The 25,708-nt window shown below is 25.7% G+C and overlaps 12 protein-coding genes across 12 annotated transcripts; 4 read left to right on the plus strand and 8 right to left on the minus strand. All coding sequences in view use genetic code 12, as the record gives it.

The window, feature by feature from the left end:
- Nucleotides 1–54: 54 nt before the first annotated feature.
- Nucleotides 55–1,068, minus strand: KGF55_003754 (uncharacterized protein; the record flags this gene model as incomplete). Its single annotated transcript, XM_051758582.1, has 1 exon — nucleotides 55–1,068. The coding sequence occupies one exon, from the start codon at nucleotides 1,066–1,068 to the stop codon at nucleotides 55–57; it is 1,014 nt and encodes a 337-aa protein (XP_051614126.1).
- Nucleotides 1,069–1,401: 333 nt separating this feature from the next.
- Nucleotides 1,402–4,761, minus strand: KGF55_003755 (DNA-dependent ATPase; the record flags this gene model as incomplete). Its single annotated transcript, XM_051758583.1, has 1 exon — nucleotides 1,402–4,761. The coding sequence occupies one exon, from the start codon at nucleotides 4,759–4,761 to the stop codon at nucleotides 1,402–1,404; it is 3,360 nt and encodes a 1,119-aa protein (XP_051614127.1).
- A 336-nt stretch (nucleotides 4,762–5,097) lies between these two features.
- KGF55_003756 (uncharacterized protein) lies at nucleotides 5,098–7,566 on the minus strand (the record flags this gene model as incomplete). The annotated part of the gene is made up of 1 exon (XM_051758584.1): nucleotides 5,098–7,566. One exon carries the CDS (start codon nucleotides 7,564–7,566, stop codon nucleotides 5,098–5,100), a length of 2,469 nt encoding a protein of 822 aa, XP_051614128.1.
- Nucleotides 7,567–10,266: 2,700 nt separating this feature from the next.
- FGR32 (Fgr32p) lies at nucleotides 10,267–12,708 on the minus strand (the record flags this gene model as incomplete). The annotated part of the gene is made up of 1 exon (XM_051758586.1): nucleotides 10,267–12,708. One exon carries the CDS (start codon nucleotides 12,706–12,708, stop codon nucleotides 10,267–10,269), a length of 2,442 nt encoding a protein of 813 aa, XP_051614129.1.
- A 172-nt stretch (nucleotides 12,709–12,880) lies between these two features.
- KGF55_003758 (S-adenosylmethionine-dependent methyltransferase) lies at nucleotides 12,881–14,023 on the plus strand (the record flags this gene model as incomplete). The annotated part of the gene is made up of 1 exon (XM_051758587.1): nucleotides 12,881–14,023. The coding sequence occupies one exon, from the start codon at nucleotides 12,881–12,883 to the stop codon at nucleotides 14,021–14,023; it is 1,143 nt and encodes a 380-aa protein (XP_051614130.1).
- A 2-nt stretch (nucleotides 14,024–14,025) lies between these two features.
- KGF55_003759 (uncharacterized protein) lies at nucleotides 14,026–14,940 on the minus strand (the record flags this gene model as incomplete). Its single annotated transcript, XM_051758588.1, has 1 exon — nucleotides 14,026–14,940. The coding sequence occupies one exon, from the start codon at nucleotides 14,938–14,940 to the stop codon at nucleotides 14,026–14,028; it is 915 nt and encodes a 304-aa protein (XP_051614131.1).
- A 364-nt stretch (nucleotides 14,941–15,304) lies between these two features.
- VPS21 (Rab family GTPase) lies at nucleotides 15,305–15,970 on the minus strand (the record flags this gene model as incomplete). The annotated part of the gene is made up of 1 exon (XM_051758589.1): nucleotides 15,305–15,970. One exon carries the CDS (start codon nucleotides 15,968–15,970, stop codon nucleotides 15,305–15,307), a length of 666 nt encoding a protein of 221 aa, XP_051614132.1.
- A 1,019-nt stretch (nucleotides 15,971–16,989) lies between these two features.
- Nucleotides 16,990–18,906, minus strand: KGF55_003761 (uncharacterized protein; the record flags this gene model as incomplete). Its single annotated transcript, XM_051758590.1, has 1 exon — nucleotides 16,990–18,906. The coding sequence occupies one exon, from the start codon at nucleotides 18,904–18,906 to the stop codon at nucleotides 16,990–16,992; it is 1,917 nt and encodes a 638-aa protein (XP_051614133.1).
- Nucleotides 18,907–19,740: 834 nt separating this feature from the next.
- Nucleotides 19,741–21,567, plus strand: KGF55_003762 (LMBR1 domain-containing protein; the record flags this gene model as incomplete). The annotated part of the gene is made up of 1 exon (XM_051758591.1): nucleotides 19,741–21,567. One exon carries the CDS (start codon nucleotides 19,741–19,743, stop codon nucleotides 21,565–21,567), a length of 1,827 nt encoding a protein of 608 aa, XP_051614134.1.
- A 304-nt stretch (nucleotides 21,568–21,871) lies between these two features.
- On the plus strand, nucleotides 21,872–23,212 carry PTC6 (type 2C protein phosphatase; the record flags this gene model as incomplete). The annotated part of the gene is made up of 1 exon (XM_051758592.1): nucleotides 21,872–23,212. The coding sequence occupies one exon, from the start codon at nucleotides 21,872–21,874 to the stop codon at nucleotides 23,210–23,212; it is 1,341 nt and encodes a 446-aa protein (XP_051614135.1).
- A 104-nt stretch (nucleotides 23,213–23,316) lies between these two features.
- KGF55_003764 (mitochondrial 37S ribosomal protein uS19m) lies at nucleotides 23,317–23,589 on the minus strand (the record flags this gene model as incomplete). The annotated part of the gene is made up of 1 exon (XM_051758593.1): nucleotides 23,317–23,589. One exon carries the CDS (start codon nucleotides 23,587–23,589, stop codon nucleotides 23,317–23,319), a length of 273 nt encoding a protein of 90 aa, XP_051614136.1.
- Nucleotides 23,590–23,785: 196 nt separating this feature from the next.
- On the plus strand, nucleotides 23,786–25,642 carry KGF55_003765 (putative ATP-dependent RNA helicase; the record flags this gene model as incomplete). Its single annotated transcript, XM_051758594.1, has 1 exon — nucleotides 23,786–25,642. One exon carries the CDS (start codon nucleotides 23,786–23,788, stop codon nucleotides 25,640–25,642), a length of 1,857 nt encoding a protein of 618 aa, XP_051614137.1.
- Between the last annotated feature and the right edge of the window lie 66 nt (nucleotides 25,643–25,708).

Below are 25,708 nucleotides of genomic sequence, written 5' to 3' on the forward strand. Positions count from 1 at the left end.
TAGTTTATAAATATAGATAAATAAAAAGAGTTGGTTTTCTATAAAATTAAATATCTATTTACATGCTAATTTTTCAATTTTTTCTAAATCACCTCTATATAAATTCTTTATAATTTTTTTATCTATAACAGTATCATCAACTAATGATTGAACATCTTGTGGAAAAACACGTCCATACCAAATAAAATCATTAGTAGATTGAGTTTCTTTTGGGTAGTATAATACATTTCCTGCAAATGCATGACCTCCAATATGAGATATTTGACCAAGGTAAGTATTATCTTTTAAATTTTTCTCTTTTAACACTTTATTGAATTCATTTGTTATTAATGGACCTAATTGTCCACATCTTATATCTCTTTTTGCATGACCACAAGTTACTATTAAATCTTTCTCTATGGGAAATTCTTTAAAATTTGAATCTTTAATTTTTATATCATCTATTGGATTTGTCTTGTGTTGAATAGTTAAATCTTTAACTGTTTTAAATGGATTATATACTTCTTGTTTTGATTGATCTTCAATTAAATCATATTTTTTTAAAAATTGATCTATGTCTTTAGTGGGGAATTTCACAATTTTCATATCTGGATAAATAAATACTAATTGGTCATTCGACTCTTTCACTCCATACTTTTCTAATATATTTTGATGATTTTCTAAAACAATACTTGATAAAGTTATACCAAACTTTAAACCAATTTGTTTTTCCAGTTTTAATCCATGAATTCTATGAGCCAATGTCCCAGGAATTTCTTCAATTTTAGAATTAAAATTTGATATATCATTAGAAGGAGTTGTTGTTAAACTTAATATATGTTTATCGGGAATAACTGATGATTTAGATAATGGTTGTTTAAAATTTATTGGTTTATCTGATGGTAAATTTGGTTGACAGAATGTACATCCTGTATCATATCTTGGTGGTGATGTTGAATTTGTTAATTTCCATTGAATAGGGTTTGATTTAGTAGTTGTGGTAAAATTTTGGTTTTTAAATATTATTGTTTGTGTAGTTCTTTTGTAAGTTAGTCTGAAAACATTGAGATAGTTCGGTATTCGAATCATGGACTTTCTATAGTAATATTAAAAAGGTTATAATGATAAAGAAACTGTTTTATCATTGAAAGTAATCATAACATCTTCTATCAATTCTACTAAAATCTGTAGAATTATGATACTTGAAAAATTAAACTCGGTTACGGAGTAAATCAACTCGGATCGAATTAACAGAGCACAAAAAGGATAATCTAATAGCCTAGACTAAACTAACAAACGTAATAATCAATCACAGATCTATCATTAACTAATTAATATTATATATTTCATTAATTCATTAAAACCATCATTATTTCTTCATAAACTCATCATTTTTTCAACTTTCTTACGTATCAACTCTTTTTATAAATCAATTAAAGAATCATTTAATTTCCAACCTCTTTTAACACCATCCCAAGTAGCAACTTCTCTAAGCATTGAACGAATCATAATCATACTTTCATCAGAAACCAATTTTAAATCACAACCTTGAATAATCAGTGAAGAAGTTGCAAAAAAATTAGGTTGATTTTTTAAGAAGGTTATAATTTTTTCAATTGTTTCTTGTCTTGATATAGCTTCTTTTGATTTTTTTTCATTTGTTTTTAAATCATTTTTTTGTTTTAATATATTTAATATTGTTGATGATGCTTCTCCTTCTTGAACCACTTCATTTCCATTTCCATTTCCGTTTTCAGTATTTTCAACTTTTCTCTTCTTTACTCCAAATGTTCCTTTTAAATTTTTTCCAGCTGATCCAAATCTACCAGTCCATGTAGGAGTACCAATTTTATTTTTTTTTGTTTGTAATCTAGATTGTTTTAAAGCTTCAATTGCTTCATTTGCATATTTATTTGCTTCTCTTTCTAATAAACTTATTTCTTGATTATCTTTTGAATTTATAACTTCATCATGTTTTAAACTTGAATGAACTCCACTTTTTGCAAATATTCCAGCCATAATTCTATTATCTTCTGGATCTTCTTTTTGTTGTTGTTCTTCTTCTTCATTCTGATCTTCACCTTCTTCAAATTTATCTAATTTTGAAACTCCTGAAATTTTAGCAACTTGATAAAAATCATCATCATTTTTAAAATTTTTTTTAATTAAAGAATTTGATTTTCTTTGTTTTGTTCCACTATATTTATCTTCTTTACCATTATTAAATAAATCACCAGTTTCTGTACCTTGTTCATTTTGATCTCCCAAAGTAAAAAGATCTTGTAAATCATTATTTTTAAAAAATCTTTTTTGTTTTGGATCTTTCAAGATTTTATTTGTTAAAAAAGTCTTGAAAATTTGTCTATGATAAATTTTTTCTTCAATTGTTCCAGTTGTCATTAATCTATATATTGTTATATCTTTTTTTTGACCTAATCTCCAAGCTCTTTCTCTTGCTTGAATATCTGTTGAAGGATTCCAATCTGGATCATATATTATTACTCTATCAGCACCTGTAAGATTAACTCCTAATCCTCCAACTTTTGTAGTTAATAAAAATACATTTAAATTTGGATCATTATTAAAATTATCAACTAAATATTGTCTTTTTGCAATTGGTGTACTTCCATCCATTCTTAAATATGTAAATTTTTCATCCGAGTTCTTGAGAGTTGACAAATTTGAAATAAATTTTTCCAAGATATCTAACATTTGTCTTGTTTGACAAAATAATAAAGTTTTATGATTTTCATTTTGCCATAATTGCAAAAGATTTTTTAAAACTTGCATTTTACCTGACTTCTGAAAGTCTCCATAATTTTCTTTATACTTGTTTGAATCTCTATAAATTAAATCTGGATGATTACAAATTTTTCTTAATATATCAACTCCCATTAAAACATTTCTTTTCCCTTTTATTATAGAATTAAAATCTTCACTATTTAAAAATTTTTCATATAAATCCTGTTGCAATTCAGTCAATTTTACAAATAATACCATTTCATTCTTTTTTGGTAAATCTTGTGCAACATCTTTTTTTAATCTTCTTAATAAATATGGTGATATTAAATCTCGTAACACACAAGCACATTTATAAGCAGTTTTAACTTGTAAATTATTTGAATTTGCATAACCTCCAATATTTATTGGGATTGAAAATTGATTTTGAAATACTGGTAAAGTACCTAATCTACCAGGAAATATAAAATCAAATAATGACCATAATTCAATTAAATTATTTTGTATTGGTGTACCTGATAATATAATTCTATTAACTGTTTTAATTTGTTTACATGTAAGGGAAATATCAGAATCTGGATTTCTAATTTTATGACCTTCATCTAATACAACATACCCCCATTGACGTGGTAAAATATATTTCGAATAAATTCTTAACCCAACATAAGTTGTAATTAAAACATGACCATCATTCATAACTCTATTTATAATTTCTTTTGCATTAATTTGAGATTTTATATTCTTTAAAGAATTTTTTGAAGATTTTGGATCACTATTTTCTAAAAAATTTTCAATTTCAATTTCACTCATTTTTTCAGTTTGGTTATTTGTCATACCTGTTCCTATACTATGTAAAATTATACATCTTAATGGTGGCCACCATCTATGAAATTCATTTACCCATTGATTCAATACAGTTGCTGGAACAACCACCAACACGGGTTTTTTTAATAATCCAGAATAATGTAAACCAGCTAAAAATGAAATAATTTGTATTGTTTTACCTAATCCCATTTCATCACCAATTATACCACCTGTTTTTTGTGAATATAATTCCCATAACCATTGTACACAAGTTTTTTGATAATCAAATAATGATGGATAAATATCTCCTGGTAATTTGAATACATCATTCAATTCAGCATCAGGTATTGTAGGATGAGGTTTAAACCATTCTTCTTTTTCTTCTGATTCTTTTGAATTTGTACTAGATTTTTTACGTAATGATGATCTTTTTTTAATCCATTGTTTTAGTCGTTTTTGATAATATAATTCATTTCCATCATCTATATTACGAGTTTCTTCATCTTCATTATTTTCTTCTTCTATTTCTTCTATTTGATCATCTAATTTTGATTCTTCTTCTTCTTTCTCAATTTCTTCTTCATTATATTTATAATCTTCATCATCATCTGAATCTTGTTCCACTTCTTCATCATTTTTCTCTAAATCTTGAATTTCTTCAATCTCATTATTATCAGACGTTTTCTTTTCAAAATCAGAATCTTTTTTATAATCGGAAGTCAATTCTTCAACATCATCAAATCCAGGTTTTTTTAAGAAAATATGACTTTGCTTAGACGTATTGCCATCTATCAGTTTAAATGAATTTTCATTCCCAAAAGCAGTAATCTTACCAATTCGGATTAAATATTCTCTTTCAGTTTCATCAGGTAATCTACCATTATCACCACTTTGATCATCAGTTTTGGTGGTTTCACCAGAATCAATTTTTATTAATAAATTTTGATTTTCTAAAATTCTTAATTTTATATCTTTTAAGTCTTGCTTTTTAGGGTTTAAATCATTGTTTTCAAACCATGAAATATCATTTTTAAGCTTCTTTTCACTTATTTTGGTTTTTGGGTTAGATAATTTTGAAATTAATGAATTTAAATGTTTTGTTGATTTTGAAACTTCTTTTTGTAATTTATCTAATCTTTTTTCATCTTGTTCTATATCTTTTATAATTAGAATTCTATTTGCTTTTGATGTTATACTGGATTCAAGATCGGTTTGGTCGAATACTTGAACATCTGTCATGTAACTTGTTGGTTGTTGTAGTGTTGTCTTTTGGTTTCTTTCTTTTTGGTTGTAAAAATGTGGTTGTTACAGATAACTTAATATTTTTTTGATATGTGAGATAAACTTTAAATTTTCTGAGTATACGTTTTTGTGATACTTCAGATTTAGTATGATGACCAATTTGAAACATAGCCAAGATAAAAATAAAGAGGTAATGAAATCAAGATTAATCATTAATCGTATAGAATTAGAACCTATTTACTCATGAATATCAACAACTTGTTCCATGATTTACAGACATCCGTACCAAACAACCATACAGATTCACAAACATCCGTACAAACATCCGTACCTTCACTTAACATTCAAAGAATAATAATTATAAATCCCTCTCTGACTAAATTCAACAGGCCAAATATCTTCATCATCATTTTCTTTTTGCTTATATGAATTTAAATTATAATAACCAATTGAACAATTAATTTTTCTAGAAACAAATTTTAAAAAATTTGGTTTTTTGATTTTTGTTATAATTTTGTTACCAGTTTCTAAATCATAGTAGACTAGATTGCCCTTGTTTGCTTTCTTGAGCTCGGATTCTGATATTTTATATATCCAACTTCTTCTTCCTTCATTATCATAAAATTTCCAAATTTGAGGTATTAATTTTGAAGAATCTTGAATTATTAATTCACCACCACCATAATCATTTAAAATTTTAAAATATTCTCCATTTGATGTATAATCATATAAAGATTTATAATCAAATTCAATTGATTTTAAATTTGAATTAAAATTTAATTTTAAAAAAGTTTTTAAATTTTTATTTAATGATTTTATATTTGTTAAATCTAAATATTCAATATTTTTATTATTAATCATAAATTCATTCAATTCGTCCAAAGTTATATTTGCATGACTTATATTTAAACTTACAAGTTGTGGAAATTTTTCTTTTATTGTAAATAATATTCTTGAATTTATTGGCATTCCTCCAATATTTAAATATTTTAAATTTGGAGCATTTAAATGTTTTAAAGTATATAATAAATAAACATCACTTAATGGACTTATTACATTTGAATCAATTTGTAAATTTAACCATTGAAGACTTCCATGTTTAATTGCTGGATGATTAGTTAAAAAATTTATTAAATCTTTTGTTGTTAATTTTGAACATTTTGATAAATTTAAATGAGTTAATCTGATGTTTGTTGATAATTTTAATAAAGTTGATGAATTTATTTGTGTATGAGTTAAATCTAATCTTTTTAAATTTGGTAAATTTATTAATATTTTTTCTAAAATATTTGATGATAAATTTGAACAATCATGTAATGATAATTTTGTAATTGATTTATTTTCATTGTTTAAATTTAATTCATTAAATGCTATTGATAATTCAGTTGAACTTGCTCCACATAAATCAATAACTTTTAATTTTTTCATTTTATTAAATAATAAATCTAATACATTTACATCAATATCATCTTGAATATTTTCACTTGCTAAAAATTCTATAAGATTTGGAGTCATTGTTAATGCATGAGTTATAGTTTTTGAAGTAACCATTTGAATTTCTTGATTCATTCTACCAGTTCTACCTAATCCAATAGAAGTAAATTGTTGAAAATCCATAAATTCAACATATTTTCCAATTATAGGATTTATTTCCAAATTATATAAAAATTTATCAAATGAATGAGGTCGATTGAAAATTGTATATTTATAAATAAAACATAATGATAATTGATGAAATTTTTTTGATAATAATGGTATTGTATTTGCAAAATTTTCTAAATTTGAATTTATTGATGATATATCATTATCTGTATAAACATATTCTAAAATTTTCATTAATAATTCTATTGGTAAATTTAATAATGGTGAAGGTTGAATTTGAAATTGATGTAATTGAGTAGATGATTTTCTTGAATCTGTAGGATCTTTCATTTCTATATCCATATTATCATTATTATTATTATTTTGGTTATCATCATCACTATATGATGAAGCAGGAGATATATCTGGTAAAAGTGGTTGATCTAATTTTTGAAGTGAATGATTTTGGGTGTGTATTTCTGTATGAAGATTATGATGAGAATAAGGATGATGATGTTGAGGGTAGGGATCAATCATTGAAGCATCATCTGAATAATAATTATATGATTCATTTGAAGTTATTGGACTTAAATAAAATTGTGATGAAAAATGTGGTTGATTTGATGATGTTACAGGTTCATCTGGAGGTGAAGATATTGGAACTAATGATAAATCATCCCGTATTATCGAATCTTCTCGTTGTTGTTTTGGAGATGTATTATTTTCACACTTAGATTGTGATTTCGATAATATATTATGAATATTTAATTTATTATTTGCTTGATAATTATTTTGTAATGAAGAATTAGTTGATGATGCGATTTCGGAGTTTATTAACTCTTGATGATTTTGATTTTTAAATTGTTTATCATTTTTTGAAATTTGTTGTCCCATACTTTGTAAAAAAGTTGAGATACTCTGTCTTATACTTAAATGACCTTCTATATTATTATCTTGTCTTCTTTTATTGTTGTTGGTATGAGTATAATTATGATTTGAACTTGTTTTAAAGAATAATAAAGAATCTGATGATTTACTTTGTTTTAAATTTTCTTTTTGAGGTTGTTGTTGTAATTTATAAGATGATAAAAAAGTTGATGAATAAGAAGGATAAAATGGATCAATCTCAATATCTTGTATTATATCTCTTCTTTTATACTTTGTTCTATTTAATTGATGATTATCTTGAATATCTTGTAATTCTTGATGTTTCTTAAACATATTTTACTTTTTTTTGGTTGTAACAAATATTTATTAGTTAAGTTATTTTGCGTAATAACTATTACTACTATAATATCAATTAAGTAATAGTACAATGATATCAATGAGAAGGGCAATAGAAAACAAACTATGAATTCAAATTGAATTTACCTTCAAATGATGATGATTATGATTATATATGAATGAATGAATGGTAAAAAAAGTTGGTTGTAAAAAGTTTCTATGATCTAATAAATTTAAAAAGGAGTAATAATAATTAAGTACGTGTGTCTGGTATATATATTTTGTACTATGTAATTAGTATGTATTTGTTCTTCTCGCTAACTAATGTCATTTAAAGAAATTTTTAGACTTTCTTTAATTTATTATATAAGTATTAATAGATTTATTACTATTAGCTCTACTACTATACACTAACCCTATGATTATAATATTGAGTTTATGTAGTCATTCAATAATAAGCTTATAACAATTTGTTGAGGATATAGTACCAACGATCTAAATAACTCGTCTAATTAGAATTTTTTAGAGACAATTCATTGACTGTTCATTGGCTCGAACGGCATTCATTAATTTAAAACATGTGTGTATTATGTATGTTTCATAACTCTAATACTAACTGAAATATTGTTATGTATTAAATGCCGATCATCAAATACAGGAGGAATACTTGATCCAAGAATAGGCTACCAATTCGACCAAATCCTAAACTCTCCAGTCGAACTGCTCGACCTGTCATTCCTTTTATTTTTTTCTCCCCTCTCTTAATATATTATTACTCGTATTATGAAACATATAATAAATACACAAAAAGAGTAAGACTCCGCATTTCAATAGACTACTAAGAAATAATATATTGTTGTATGGATGTATGGATGTATATATAAATTGTGGTGATTTATAAAAAGTGTGGGGAGTTTTATTTTTGTTGATATTTTTAAGGAATACTCTTTCCTTTACTTTTCCATTCATCAAAGCGGCAAATAAAATTATATTAAGATCTTTCCCCCCATCAAGTGCCCTGAACTGAACAATTACTACTACTACTACTACTACTACTACTAATATGGCTCAAGTAAAACATAAAGATTCAATTGTTTTTAGATTCACACAATTAGATCTACTAACGAAGAACTTCGTGTTGTCAACAACTAAGTATCAAAAACAGGTATTTAACATCAACTTATAATAACGAACATCAATTTTGATGAGCTTGTAAGGAAAATGAATAGTTATATGTTGAATACTACTAACTAATTACTTTAGTAGTTTGTCTATCACATAGCCTATTCATCAAATAATTTTTCCATTATCATACCAATTTTGCTTCCTTTGTTCAAAGTTTTATTTGTTTCTTTAGACAAAGAATTAAATTTTATAAGTCATTGATACTCAACTTATTTATTTGGTTTTAATTAATTTCAGCATTTTTCACATATTAGATGGTCAAATAGATGGAATAAAATGGGTTCTTACAACCATTATAATATTCACAAATTCAAGAAAATATAAATAATCTGACATGAGTTGTTGTTATACTTAATGAAAGAATTTGCTTTTTTTTGTTATACTTGACACTATAGTTTTGTTGATGTTTTTCAAGCATCGTATTTTCGTTTAAGAATTGAAAACATCAAAAGAATTTTAGTGTTTAGGATAAAGTTATTTGCTAGTTCAATCATTAAGTAAGTTAAGTCAACAACTCACATCGGATTACTTTCACCACTTATTAATAAAAATCTTAAAATGTTTGTGGACTATTTAAAGATTTCTGATTTCAGTTAATACTGACTCACATATTCATCAAATGGACTTTTCATTTTCATACCAACTTTACTACCTTTGTTCAAACTTTTATTTGCTTCTTTGAACCAAAAATTCAAATTTCATAATTTATTGATACTTAACTTATTTTTTTGGTTGTATTTAATTTTAGGCATAATTCACTATTGTAGATGGTCAAATTGAAAGATTATATTACATTCATTACCAAATCCTACACACAAGAAAATATAAATATAAATAATCATATTCTACTTTAGGGGTTATACTTTATAAATGAATTTGCTAATGGATTCTTTTTCGACTCCATAGTAATTTTATTGATGTTTATCAAACACTGTAATTTTTTTTTGATTCAAGACTTTGATTAAACAGAAACAACATTACTGTGGATTGGATGAATTTCATCATTAGCAACTTTATTTATTGAGTCTAATTCTAAAAGTAGCGTATGATTAATTATATTTATTAATTTCCCTTTTGATATATTACACTCACCACTTATTAGACGTCCTGAGATGTTTGTATTTAGACTTTAAAATATTTTTATTTTATTTAATTTAACAAATAACTTGTATTTTTTCGAGTTGTTTATATTTTGAAAATGTTGTTCGTTTTGGTTTTTGAAATTTAAAGGAAAGATATAAAGTCAAGCATGGAACAGAGATAGAGTTTTATCACTTATTTTGTAGAAACATCCTAAGAAGTTAGTATAGAGAATAATATTTTAAAGTAATAAAGTTCTAATTGAAGATGTTCTATTCTTTTAATCAATGTGAATAAAATAATTTCTTAAAATCTAATAATTTTGGGTATTTATTAAAACTATATATATAATGCATTACCATAAAATCAAAGATAAAGCGAAAGAATCATCACCAAAGTTTGATTCATTTCAAATAAAACTCCAAAATTTATTTATAAATTCTCTTCTTTTTTAAATAATTCCCATCTTTCATTTAAAATTATAAAAATTTCATTACATAAAAATTTCAGTTTTGAATCATTTTTAAAAAGTCCATAAGTTTTATCAGGATGAATCATATTTATAATTTTTAAATAATTTAATTTAATTTGTTTTGTTAATATAACATCATTTGTACTTAGATTTAATAAATTTTTATTTGGTAAATTTGATGGTAATATTTCTCCCAAGTTGATTAACATTTTTCTAATATCGTTGTTTTTCAAAGATTGCCAGTTTTTTATCTTATTTATTATTTCATCTTTTACTAGTGTATCTAATTCTTTTTCTTCTTGTTGTTTTGGCTTTGAAGTAGATGAAATAGTAGGTTTCACTGGTTTATTTAGTTGTTTTGGTGTTGATTTTGGTGCTGGTTTTGGTTTATAATTTTCAGGATTTATAATTTTATCAACTCTTCTTCTACCATCCATAATTTTTTTATCATTTTTATTAAATTTTGAAATTAATAAATTATACACATCCAAAGATTGTTTAAATTTTTCAATTAATTCTAATGATTCAGCTTTTATTGATAATATTTTTACAAACCAATAATTTATAGATTTACCATCAATTTTAATTTCGTGGTTGTTACATTCATCAATTGATATTAATTCCAATGCTTCTTCACAATTATTTAAAGATTCTTTTAAATGACCTAAATTTTTATTAATTAATGATAGGTTAGATAATATTATAACTTTAAATTCATGTTTTGGAGGTAACGCGAGTAAACATTTTTTATATAATTCTAATGATTCAATATAATCTCCATTTTTAAATAGTTCTGTTGCTTTTGTTTTATTTGTTATATATTCTGACTCAATAATTTGATTTAATGGTGTTGAATCTCGCAATGATGAGTGACTTGAAGTTGTCGGATTTGATGATGAAGGGGAAGAAAGTCCTAAAAGGTCTACTTCGACTTCTACAGGTGGTTTTGACGAAGGTTTTGATGCAATAGTGGTATTATTATTTTGCTGTGTTGAATGCAGTATACCTCCATTATTTGAATTTGATCTTGATGAACTTGAAGGTCTTTGAGGTTTAGGTGGGGGATTTATTGGTGATGAAGTTCTTGAATTAGGTTTTTGAGGTCTTGAAGGTAAAAAATCCAGGACTTCGGTTCTAGACGTAGGTCTTTGAGGTCTGGAAGGTAAATAATCTTTTTCTTCATTCCTTTCTTTTAATCGTTGTCTTTCTTTTTCTTTTTGTAACCTCATATACTTTGCAATTTCTTCTTGATTTATATTATCATCATCATCATCACCATAATCAATTTCATCGCCATTTTTCTCAGTAGTTTTTGATTTATATTTATTTTGATTTTTCATCCATTGAGGTAAATTATCATTTGAACCACTACTTCCAGTATTAAAATTTTCTAAATTTTCAATAACTTTCTTTTTTGAAAAATTATAGAACGAGTTTGCTTTTTTTAACAAGTCATTACTAATTTCATTAAAATTTAATTTTTCTGGTTTTATACCTAATATAGAATCATCTTCTTCATAATATGTTGTTGTTGTGTCATTGTTATTACCATTTCTTGTAGTTGTTCTTGATGAAGACCTTGTTGGTGAAGATGATGATGAATTTGAATTTTTATTCATTATATAATTAACACAATCTTGTAAATTTGAACCTACTGAATTAACTGCTTCATTTGATTCTTCAATTGTAAATCCAATATCTATTAATTCTGCTATTATTTGATCTGATTTTGTTGTAGTAGTGTTAGTGGATTTTGACCTATTTGATCTATTTGAATTGATTGAGTTATTTGATGTATTGGAATTGTTTCGTATAACATCTGGTCTAGTTGGTTTTGAAGGTGGTTGTAATTGCTGTTTAGGTTGTTGTTGTTGCGGTTGTTGTTTTTGTTCAGGATAAACATCTATAAAATCATCATCATCTAATAATGATATATGATTCGAAGATTGATTTTGTTGGTTGCCATTTTTATTTGAAGTCTTCAATTGAGATTGATTGGATTCAACTTTTGGTTCAGGTTTATTAAAAATTGCAAATGGATCTTCATCTATATTCGTTGAAGTTGAATTTATGCTATGATTGTTATTATTATAATCATTATTAATACTATTAATGTTAATGCTATTAAGACCTTGGGCTTGAGCCTTTGGAGTTGATACTCTACTTGGTATTTGTGAAGAATTAGAACTATTCTGTGTTGATAAAATATCTAAATTTGACCAACTTGAATTCAATGAACCAAATTGTTTTGGTAATTGTTGAGATTGAGTTTGCTGTTGCTGTTGTTTTTGTTGTAATTTTTGTCGTTCTGATAATGATAATTTATTTAGTTTATTATTGACACTATTTGAAGAGTTTGCCGATTGAAATAAGTCAGCAAATGCATCTTTCTTTGGTGGCATAACTTTTTGTTAGATTTAATAGCAAATTGTTTGTTGTATCTTAAAAATGAGTGGCTAATTGAATTTAATCTGATCTTGATCTGAATAAATTTGAGAATAGAAAATTCGTTTCATATTTTTTTTTTCAGTTGCAACATAAATTTAAGACAATCAAGAGGTAGCCTAAGATCTAATGAATACTCATAATGATGATGGAGAAGAGTATAAAACTATAACATCTACATTATCATCATTTTATAATTTTTATAATTATCAAATTAATAAATTAATTAAACCAAGAATTTCAAAATTTGAAATTTTATCAAATCAAGATAAACAATTATTATTATGGTATCAAAAGCATACAGAATATATTCAACAATGTATTATGATAAATAAAGATTTTACAGAGAAATTAGCTGTAGAAGTATCAACAGAATGGGGTGTTGATTCCAAAACTCCACATTCATGGTCTGAACCAACAATTGAACAATTTGAAATGACTCAATTAATATTATTACAATTGACAAGAGAGTGGAGTGAAGAAGGTTTAAAAGAAAGAAAAAATTCACATAATCTTATAATGAATCAATTAAATTCAAAATTCCCCAACTATATAGATCGACAAAATAAAAAAATATTAGTACCTGGTTGTGGATTAGGTAGATTAGTATTTGAATTAATTTGTCAAGGTTTTAATACAGAAGGAAATGATAATAATTATCATATGTTATTTACTTTTAGTTATATATTAAAAAATTGTGATTTACCATTTGAAATTTCAATATTTCCATTTTTAGATAATTCATTAACTAATTTTTCTAAAAGACAATTTCAAATAAGACCAATTATATTACCTGATATTTCCCCCATACAAAAATTAAATGAATTAAATTTAGAACGTAAGGGGAAAATCCCATATAATGATTTAATATCAATAACTGCTGGTTCATTTATTGATTTATATGGAACTTTTAACGTTACAGATCCAAAAGAAATTAAAGATCTAAAACTGTCAAATAAAAATAAATTTGATGTTGTTGTAACTGAATTTTTTTTAAATACTGGTAATATGATAGAATATATAAAAACAATAAATAATACTTTGGCTGTAGGTGGTATATGGATAAATTATGGTCCAATTACAGAAGAAAATAATAAATATGGGATAGATTTAACAAAAGAAGATTTAAGTGAATTGATCACTAATTTAGGTTTTAAATTTTTGGAGAAAAATGATTTTGAAGATAGTTATTTTAATAATGATAATTCATTAATTGAAAATAAACAAATTTGTGAATTTTGGTCTTGTGAAAAAATTAATGATTTAACCTAAAATTAGATATTGGTTTTATATACATTTGATTCTAATCTTTCATTTATTATTTTATCATCTTCATCTTTTAAAACTCCTGCATCTTTTAATACATTAGTTGTTTTTGTTACTATTTTATCCCAATCTAATGGTTTTTCACCAATTTCACTATTAAATTCAACAGTTTTGGTCCAATTTTTAGCATCTTCAATTGAATAATCTAAATTGTTACCTATATATTCAATTGCTTCATCTAAATGATTATTAAAATAATTTATTCCCTTATTTACAGCTTTAATAAAATTTGAAATTTCTTTTGACTTTGTTTCAATACTTGTTGATGATCCAACAATAACCCAACTTGGCCAAGGAGTATAAATTTCTCCAATTTTTTTAATCTCATTGTTATCATAATATTTTTTACTCGTAAAATATTCCCACATAAAAAAATCACTATTTTCAATATCATCACTACCAGAGTGGTTTACAGAATTTCTTAAATTTTTAAAATTTGAACATATTTTAAATTCCTCGAATTTTTGAAAACCTAATTGATGAGCTAATACAAAACTCATAACATATGATCCACTACCAATTCTACTAATCCCTACTTTTCCAAATTTTTTTAAATCTTCAGTATTTGAAATTTCATCTCTATTGAATCCTGTACTTATACTCCATAATAATGGAGAATTAACATAAGTATCTAAGATTTTCAATTGATTATTTCCCTTTGATATATCTGCTATAAATGCTTCCGTTAATCCAATTGCTAAATCTACTTCTTTTGAATTAAGTAATTTAATTAACCTGCCACTTCCTTCTGGTACTGGAATAAATTCAATTGATAGGTTGGCTTCTTTATAAAACTCATGTTTTTCAGCTAAGAATAATGGTGTTGAGAAATGTTCTGGGATATATGCTACTTTCAATGACATTTTTGGGTGGGAATTCTGGGAAGATGAAGTAGAACTTAAGCTTATTGATTTGTATGAATTCGGAGATAATTAATTTTATTTTCGCTCTTTATTATATTATTTTGAAAAATCTATTTTGCAGAGTTTCATTCAAGCCAAAGCTTATGACTAGACCAGATGCATTGGTACAATGCTAGACCTGCAAAAAAGAGAGATATCAAATGGGAGCTACATAGAACCTTGTATGTGAATTGCTTTCGATTTCAACTTGTATATAAACCCGTACATGAAAGTATGTATGAAGACACAGTTTAATTAACTCAATTTGTTTTAAATATTTATATATTTATATCTGTACACCCACTTTATCTTAACATATCTTTATTTAACAACAACCTTGTTTCCTACTATTATTACCATCTGAACTTAAATCAATTCTATTATCATTTATATCAGAATTTAAATTTTTATTATTATTTGAATTATTTGAATTATCAGGTATTTTTTCACCTATACCAATAAATACTTCATTTACATTATAAGAAGTTTTTGCACTTGTTTCAAAAAATAATAAATTTTCTTCATTTGCTAAAGATTGTCCTTCTTCAAAACTAACTTTTCTAATTGATTCTTCTTCATTAGTGTTTTCTTCAGTTGATTCATCTTCAACTAAATCATATTTATTACCAACTAATGCAATCGTTATATCTTTATTTGCTTGTTCATGTAATTCTTTAACCCAATGTCTTGCTTTTATAAAAGAAGCAGGTTTTGTAATATCATAAACAACAACAGCAGCTTGAGCATTTCTATAATACATTGGAGCTAATGAAGCAAATCTTTCTTGTCCTGCAGTATCCCATATTTCATATTTTATTGTTTTATCTCCTATAGTACATTTTTGAGTTAAAAATGCTGCTCCTATTGTTGGTTCTTTATTTTCTTGAAAATCATTTGATACAAATCTTAAAACTAATGATGATTTTCCAACTGCTGCTTCTCCTAGTAATACTAATTTAACTGATGTAGCAGGTGTTGGATGATGACTCATTTTTCGTATGTGTTGTGTTTATATTGTGACTATTTGATGTTTGAAACGAGTTTGTGATTTGATGGTTAATGTGGAAGCAAACTTTAAAATGAGTAGACTGTTTGATGTATCTATGATTTCAGTATCCAGTCTAAGATTATATACGTAAATTTAATGAATTAAATGTCTAAAAGAATGGATTATGATGAATGATGTGCTTGTATAAAGTATTGATGATGTTGTGAAGTGGAATAGTATTAGTTAATATAATAAATTTAATATGATAAGATAAGTGATCTTTTTTTCTATATAATACAAATTGCCTCTCTCTCCTTTTTAAACTCAGGGAACAAGGAACACTTTACGCTACTTCAATCAGTAACAATCATAACCATACGAAGAAAATCTATCAAAGTCATCAATTGATTGGTACCAGAGCTGGCTCTTGAACGTAGTCAAACTAACTTTATAGCACGAACAAGGAGGGGAGTGGAATTTTACTGAGACAAGTGAATATTACATAAGTTTTCTCTGAGATCTCCAAATACCGAGCTAGATTGAGAATGTGTTTCACTCGCAATGACACACCGAATTATCAAAGTGAGTAGATCTTTTGTAGTGGCTAAGTTGTTTCTCCTTCTCGTATAATAAATCAAAAAAGTAATGATGATATTGCAATAGGTAGTGTAACTTAGCACAAGATATATGTATCTTGGCAAATTGATCCAGATTGATCCGAATTTAGAGTTAGCCGATCTCATGTGTTAGAATCGAACAGACAATTCAGGAAAGACTAATTACTAAAATAGTCCAGACAACGCTCAAAAAGAATCAGTCTTCGAAATATGTTTGAATTTTATCACACTCAACCCGATGAGTGTATACTTACTTTGGTTGAATTTACTCGCTGCATTGTGTAATAACCTGATGCAGAAATTGGTAGCATTAGTGAGAGATTGGGAAGATCATAATTTTTTAACCGAACATTACTTGAGCTTCATAAAATTTCTTCATCAACTTATATACACCAACTTATAATTCTAAAAATCTTCAACTTTAAAAACAATCTTACCATCATTATCAGTTAAATTTTTAATATATTTTTTATAATCTTTTCTCCAATCATAAACACCATCAATTTTAAATTTTAATTTATTTTCTAAAACTAACTGCAAGGCATTATTACACCATTCTTGTTTAATTTTTAAAAAAATTTCTTCAAAATAATTATATTCTGTAAAATTATTAAATAAATTTTTTGTAAATTTATTTGTCCATGGATTTAAATAATTTTGTTCATTAAAATCAATTAATTTATTAATATTATAACTTGGATCACTTAGGGTAAATTTACAACCACTAACAACTGTAGAACCCATTTTTTTAGGTTTTAAAATCTTGTTCAAAAATGGTTCTTTTTTTGATGAATTAAATAATTTTTCAATAGATACTGATATATTTTGTTTAAATGGTAAATTTAATGTATCTATTTCATGAAATTTTGTTGATGAGGATTGAAAATATTTTTTACATCCAATTAAATCAATAAATAAATCTAATTTGTAGTTATTTATATTTGTTTCATTTACTAATTCATTATCATGTGGTACTAACAATGAATCAATAATTTCAGTTGCGAAAAAATCAGGTTTCTTGTAACTTATTGGTATTTTTTCACCAGGAAAATATAACCCATCGTTAAAAATATCAAAAGTAACTATTTTAAACCTAATAATTCTAGAAGGATCATAATATTTTTTTTCAAAATTTTTTATAATTTTATTCATATATTGTTCAGATTTTTCACGAATTACTAATATGAAACTTATAAATTCAAGGTTCTTATGTTCTGTTAATAATATTTGTATAATAGTTAATCCAATATTTGTATCTGCTCCATTTATTAATATATTAACTTTCTTGGTTTTATCATTTAAATGTTGAATCATTTGTTTTGAATGATTGTATAATAATGAAATTGATGATAATTTAGCTAGTGGTGATAATTCCAAATTTTGGGATTCACTTGAAGTTTTACTTGTTTTTGAACCAGTGTCATCTTCTACTTCTGTCACTTGTTTAGATTGTTCACCTGACTCGTTAGATCCAACATTATTTTCTTCTTCTTCTTCTCCTACTTCAAATCCTTCTATGTTTTTATCTTCTGGATTTAAACATATATCAGTTTCTTCAATTTTTTTCAAAGTATCTTCATCAATTTTAATCAATACGTCTCTACCAGGATATATAATTTGACTAGTAGATAAAGCACCACGTCTTGAAGTTGGATCAATTAATCCAAATACAATATCACCCACGGAAAACTTTGAATTTAAACTTGATCCAACATTAGTTATTACCCCAGCAAATTCATAACCTAATCCTACTTTAATATTACTTAAATTTAATAAATATTGATTAATTTTACATAAATCAAAAGAATTTAATGAACCATATTTTATATCTACAATAACACTATCAGATGATGTTGGTAAATTTAAAGTAGTATAATGAAATTGTAATTCAGTTTCTTTATTTTGTACAGATAAATCTTTTATATCAAAAAATTTTAATTTACTTAAATCTGGTAAATCAGTTAATTTTAATCTACTATTGGGGATTTGTGGTTTATTTATATCTGTTATTGGTTTTGGTTTTGGAGTTGCGGTCATATGTTGTTTATCTAAATATGATAATTCTGGTGGTATTTTATGAAATGGTGATGATTTTATTTCTATTTCTTGTTTTTGTTTGAGGTATTCATGATGTTCTTTTAAATCATCTTCTGGTGGTGGAGCAAATCCAACGGATTTCTTTGCTGGTTTTGATTTTGTTTGTTCTTGATCTTGTTGATTGTCTTTATTGGGAGTTTCGGAGTCTATTTCATACTTTGGTGGTTGACTTGGTGGTTGAGTTATATCTACTTCTGAACCCAAATCTTGCTCTTGTAATGACATTTCGTTAAAGTCTCCCTCTATAAACTGTTAGTGTTGCACAACAGTTCTCAATTGATCAAAAGAAGGAGCTTTTTATGGTTGAAAGATTAGATCTATGATGTAATAAATAATTGTGTTTATAACCGATAAAATATAAGTGCGGTAATATTAAATTTTTCAGATTTAAAGTATGGACTGTCTTATGTGATAACTTCTACTAGAGATAAGGGACGTCTTAAAGGGAATAAAAGAAAGATGTAGTGGATTTAGTATTGGACTAAACGCGTTCTTTCAAGTTGAGGTGAGTTTACATTTGTCAGTTAAACTCAAATAAATACCGAACAGCTGAGATTATGACAACGTACTCTGATAAACCTCGACTTTCAATCAGTCTACAATAAGATGAGATGAAAGAGTGAATATCTTCAAAGACTATTGCCTATTTTCTAAATAATTGTGGATTTATAGTAATCACTTCTGTAATGCTTTTATCTATGTTAGAATAGAAAATCAAGATTTGAACATTTTGAACGACCTGTTGATTTGAGTTTCAACTTTATCATAATAAATCTTGTTTTAATACAAATTTTGACAAGAACTAACAAGTAATCGACCACACAAACAAGATAAAAACAAATCTAAGTCCTTAAACAATTGGAGGTCAATCACAATCATCATAAACGATTTTATTTTAAAAAAATGTGGGTGGTTCCGGTGATATGTTATGTATTAATTCTACTACTATCGTTATTTGCAATAAGATTTCATATAAATTTATTTAAATATCCTTTTTATTTAGGTATACCATTAACATTAGGTGTATATATTCCATTATCTATTATATTCACATTACCAATGGATTATGTATCTCATAATACTAAACTGGAAGATGATATTGATTGGTTTACATTATCTGATAATATTATATTATATATATGGAAATCAAATTATTGGATTACATTTTTATTAACTTGGTTAATTTTACCAATGTTATTAGAATATTATAGATCAGGACATAATGATCCAATGAATAAAATTAAAGATTCCATTAAGGAAAATTTAAAATTTCAAATTATAATGTTAGGAGTTTCAATAATTGGATTAATTTATTTATTGATTGAAGTTGGATTAAATTTTAATCATATAAAATTAATGGTTATTGCATTAGCTCATATTTATTCGTTAATTTTAGCTACTTGGTTAATGGGTCATGGATTAATTAGTATTCCTAGAAATAAATGGATTCAAGGTTCTGTATTAAAAGATTTAAATCATCAATATTTAAAAATTCCAAAATTAGTTGATGAATTAGAAGATACTAAAATAAGTTTTAGAGAAGATGTTTTAAAAGTGTTAATATTAAAACAAAATTATACAAGTGAATCAGAAGAAGATTTTAATTATAGAGATTGGATTTTAAATTTATATGATTCAATACCTGGAGAAATTAAAGAACAAGTTGAAAAACAATATTTACATGATACAACTAATATTGATAGAGATCAATTAAATGATCAATATATGACAAAATTAAATTCTGATTTTAACCTGAATTTAAGTAGATTAATTGGATATCAATCTGAATTAAATAGATTGATTCGTAAAGTTGTTAGATTAGAAGATGTTTTAAATGCTGTTTCAACTAAAGAATTGATTTTCAGAATGGATAATCATAAAGTGTTATGGAGTCCTAAATTTAATTTCATATATTGGTATTATATACGACCAATTTCAAATAAAATAACTGCTGTAATATTGGGATTAATTTCATTAATTATTTTACAATCTGAATTTTTCCATTCAACAAAATTGTCTCTATTAAATGTGCTAGTCTACTCCACAGGCATCCATAATCATTCAATCATTCAATTTTTCATATTATCATTATTTTTTTCATACATGTTATTTTCAGCATTAAATTCATTAACTCAATTAAAAATTTTTAATATGTATCATTTAGTTCCACATAATTCAGATCCAGTATCTGCATGTTGGTATGCAATGTATATTGCAAGAATGACAATTCCATTAAGTTATAATTTTATAACATTATTTGTTAGTAGAAAATCTATTTTTGAAGAATGGTTTGGTCAGTCAATACATTTAACTGGTTTATTTAATTTATTAAATAATTGGATACCAAGATTAATTTTGATACCCGTTATGTTAGCAATGTTTCATGTTTATGATAAGCTCAAGAAAAAATTAGGATTTGGAGATTTATATGATTCTTGGATTTTATTTGATGAAGATAATGATAATCTGAATGATGATTTAGGCAATAAGAGAAAAGATTTAATTATTGTTGAAGCTAAAAGAATTATAACTAGAGAAATGTCCAAAAAAGATATGCAATTAAGACCATTTAATTTAATTAATAATAGTACTGATAATTTACAAAATCCAGCAGATGTAAATTATGAAAGAAATAGAAGAGAATTTACAACTTCTTTAGCTAATAGAATTGATAATTCAGTAGATGAAGATCCGCTTTATGATAATGGAACGTTAAATATCCCACAAAATGGATTTTGGGGTAAAGTAAGTAATACATTTAATGGAATTTTAGGTAATAATAGAAACAACAATAATAATGCTAATTCACGACAAAGACCATATAGAGATGAACCTTTAGATGATTTTAATTATGATAATGATGCTAATGAAAATTTGATACTATAGATAAATATCTTATACTAATATATTTTACGACTGATATTAACTTCCAACTCTTAAAAGCAAATGTTTAATGGTATTTGGAATAGATCAAGTTTGTCTTGTTGTAAGAACTTGATAGTTTCGGATATATGAAACACCTTTTTATGGAAGTTAAAGACCGAGAAAGATTACAAAATCAAATCAAAATTAATGTTTATCCGTTTAATTTAGGTCTATCAAAATTAAAATCTGAAACGGCTTTAAAATAAGCAGTTGTTTCAATACATAAGTCTGTACTTCCCCAAAACCTTCATTTTTAACTCAATTGATGTCCATTAACATACTACCGAAATGCGCAAAATTTAAAAATATCAAAACCCTACAGAGCTGGAATTTTTATAGATTAATTTCAGATTCAGTAGTTTTCACAGCAGTCGATAGATCACCATCCATCCCACTTGGTCAAACAAATCCATTAAAACAGGGGAAATTAAGAGTTCAATTACTCAAAAGTCCATCACATCTAGGTCATTCTACAAGTCGAGTGAATCGAGCTTATAATGAAGATAAATATAGTGCTAAAGTTTTAACAATTAATGATAAAGAAATTTTAAATTTTAATATATTTGATGGACACGGAGGTGATGAATGTAGTATTTATTTAACTGAAAATTTAGCAGAAAATGTTGAAAACGGTGATAACCTAATTAAAACCAAAAAGGCAAGAGAAGATTTAATAAAAAAATATGTTAAAAATATTGGAGGTTATTGGAGACGATGGTCAAAACATAGAGAAAAGACATTTGAAACATGGCAAAATAATCGACTAAATTTAAAAAATTTTAAAAAGGAATTAAAACAAGATGATTTAAATTTTAGAATCCCTTTAACTTTTTTAAAAACTGATTATGATTTTTTTCAAAATAATACTAAACTGGGATCAACTTGTACTTCAATATTTTTACAAACAATATATAGTAATTCAACTAAAAAATTTCAACCATTTTTTGAAAATTATTATTTTAATAGAAATACAATTTCAAAATTAACAATAGCTCATTTAGGTGATACTCGTGCAATAATAGTTGATAAAAATGGATTAGCAAATGGAGTGACTGATGATCATCATCCACTGAACCCGCTTGAAAGTACAAGATTAAGGAGATATGCAGCAAATTTTTTTATGACTGATTCTTTTGGTGAAGAAAGATTTATATCATTAGCTAATACAAGATCATTTGGAGATATAGATTATAAAGAAGTTGGAGTAACTGCAGAACCAGATATTATACAATTAATAGTTGGTGATTCAACTGAAATTAAAAAACAGTTGACCCCAGATGAAATTCAAAAATATACAATTGGAGGTCTTGGAGGTGATGAATGCTTTTTGGTGCTATGTACTGATGGAGTTACAAATATATTAACAGATCAAGAAATAGCAGATATAATAATGACACAACATAAAAAATTAGGTAATAAAGCAACTCCACAAATTTGTGCTCAAGAAGTTATTAAATTTGTTGAATTTGTTGGAGGTGATGATAATGCAACTATTTTAGTTATAAGATTAAATGGTTGGGGAAATTGGCCAAATTTAGATAGAACTGGAGAATTAAGACAAAGTAGATTAGATGATTTTAATCCAAGACGTGGTGGAAGTGGTTAAAATAACATATTAGAAACTTGATAGATCAATAAAAACAAAAATGTTCAATTAAATTATATACAAGTAACCTTTCGTAAACATCATAAAATAACTCTTAAGTACCTCTAATTCTTAGAATATTTATACATAAATCTTTTCCTAGTTGGTGCAAATTCTCCTAATTTAGAACCAACCATATCATCAGTAATTTCAACTTCAACATAATCTTTCCCATTATGAATTTCAAATTTTAATCCAATAAATTGTGGTATAATTGTACAATTTCTTGCTTTTGTTCTTATACTTGTTTTGTTTTGGATGGCTTTTGCTATTGGTAATGGTCCTATATGAGGACCTTTCCATACTGATCTACCTAGTATTTGTATCGAAGGGTGCATGGTTGTGGATTTGGGGTAGTTATGAGTGAGTGTTGGCTTGTTGAGTCGGTGATAATGAAGGTTGAAAGTGTAACTGAAAAATCAATTTTTTTACGAATAGAAAAACCTTAATTTTGTGTAATAAAATTATTTGTATAGATGAGACAACAAATATCTAAGTGTACAAGCTAATCCTAATTCTTTCAAAAGAATATATATGTTTGGAGTGAGATATAATTCAGATGAAGATACAAATCAAATCAGAAATGCAACTCCAATAAAGTTGAATATACGAAAAAGAGCGAGGCCAGTTGAAGAGCACGATGGAGAGGAAGAAGAAGAAGAGTCAAGCCTAGATGAAAAACCAGAAAAATCAGATAATGATTCGGATTCGAGCCGAATATCAGATGATAGTGATGAATCAGAGAGTGAAGAAGACAAAGATTCAGAGGAAGACCATTTACTGGAGGATAATGAAGATGATATGGAAATAGATGAACCAATAACTAATGATACAGAATATATCAAAAAGCATCAATCAGTTTTTGACAAATTTAAACAATCTGCAAATCAAATTAGTCATGATTTAGAAAAGCATGAAGAAGAGGATGTATTAATAGATACACAAGATCTTGTACCTCTACCTCAACCTCAATTACCAAGAGATAGAAAATTAACAACAACTTCACAACATTTGAAAAATTTAGACTGGTTAGCTAAACCGGAATATATACTACCTTCACAAACAAAACCATTTTCAGAATATCAATTAACTTCATTTATACTAAACAATTTAAAGTCATTAGGTATAAAAGATGCATTTGCAGTTCAAGTAAGTTTATTAAATAAATTATTACCAGAAATTATTAAAAATAAAATTATGCCTGATGCATTTGGAGATATTTTAGTAAATGCATCAACTGGGTCAGGAAAAACATTAGCATATTGTATACCTATTATACAAGCTTTATATGATAGAGTTGTACCAAGAGTTCGTGCTATTATTTTAGTTCCTACAAAACCATTAATAAATCAAGTTAGAACAACTTTATTGCAATTATCACAAGGATCTACTTTAAATATTGTTAGTTTAAAAAATGATATATCAATTAAAGAAGAAAGTAATAAATTAAAAAATTCAGTACCTGATATAATTGTTAGTACACCAGGTAGATTAGTGGAACATTTGAATTTAAATTCAATAAGTTTATCAAGTTTGAATTTTTTAGTCATTGATGAAGCTGATAGATTATTAAATCAAACATTTCAAAATTGGTCACTGGTCTTAACTTCAAAACTTGAAGAACAACAACCATATAATATATTAGATCACTGGAGTATAAAAGCTAAGAAATTAATATTTTCAGCAACATTAACCACTGATGCAGGTAAATTGGCAAATTTAAATCTTTACAAACCAAGATTGATTGTAGTTAATGATTCAGAAAATTTAGTTAATGAATTATTTTCAGTACCTTCAACTTTAATTGAATATAATTTACATTTAGGAGTAGCTAAAAATTCTTTAAAACCATTAATATTAGTTAAATTTTTAATTACTCAATCCAAACTATCAAATGTTTTAATTTTCACTAAATCAAACGAGTCATCAATAAGATTATCCAGACTATTACAACTTATATTTGATAAATTAAATGTACCTATAAATATAGCATTCATTAATTCAACAAATAATAGAACATCAATAAGATCAAAAATTTTAAAAGATTTCACAAATCAAAAAATCAATATTTTAATAGCTACTGATTTAATAGCAAGAGGTATTGATTTAACAACAATAACAGATGTTATTAATTATGATTTACCTAATTCTTCAAGAGAATATATTCATAGAGTAGGTCGTACCGCAAGAGCCAATCAATCTGGTAAAGCATTTAATTTTATATTTGGTAAAGGTGAGTTAAAATGGTTTAATACATTTTCTAAAGATGTCAGTAGACATGGTAAAGAGGTTGAAAATTTTGAATTCAACGTTGCTGTAAATATTAATGACTCTGAGGAAAAAGTATATCAAGAAGCATTGAATGAACTACAACAACAGGCTAAGAGTTGAGGATAGTATATTATAGAAATAATGATAATGAATTGTGTAAAATAACTGATGTAATTTTCCGTTTTT

Source organism: Candida pseudojiufengensis (assembly GCF_024610245.1).
Source record: "Candida pseudojiufengensis strain CBS 10847 chromosome Unknown scaffold1, whole genome shotgun sequence".
Taxonomy (NCBI): Eukaryota; Fungi; Ascomycota; class Pichiomycetes; order Serinales; family Debaryomycetaceae; genus Lodderomyces; species Lodderomyces pseudojiufengensis.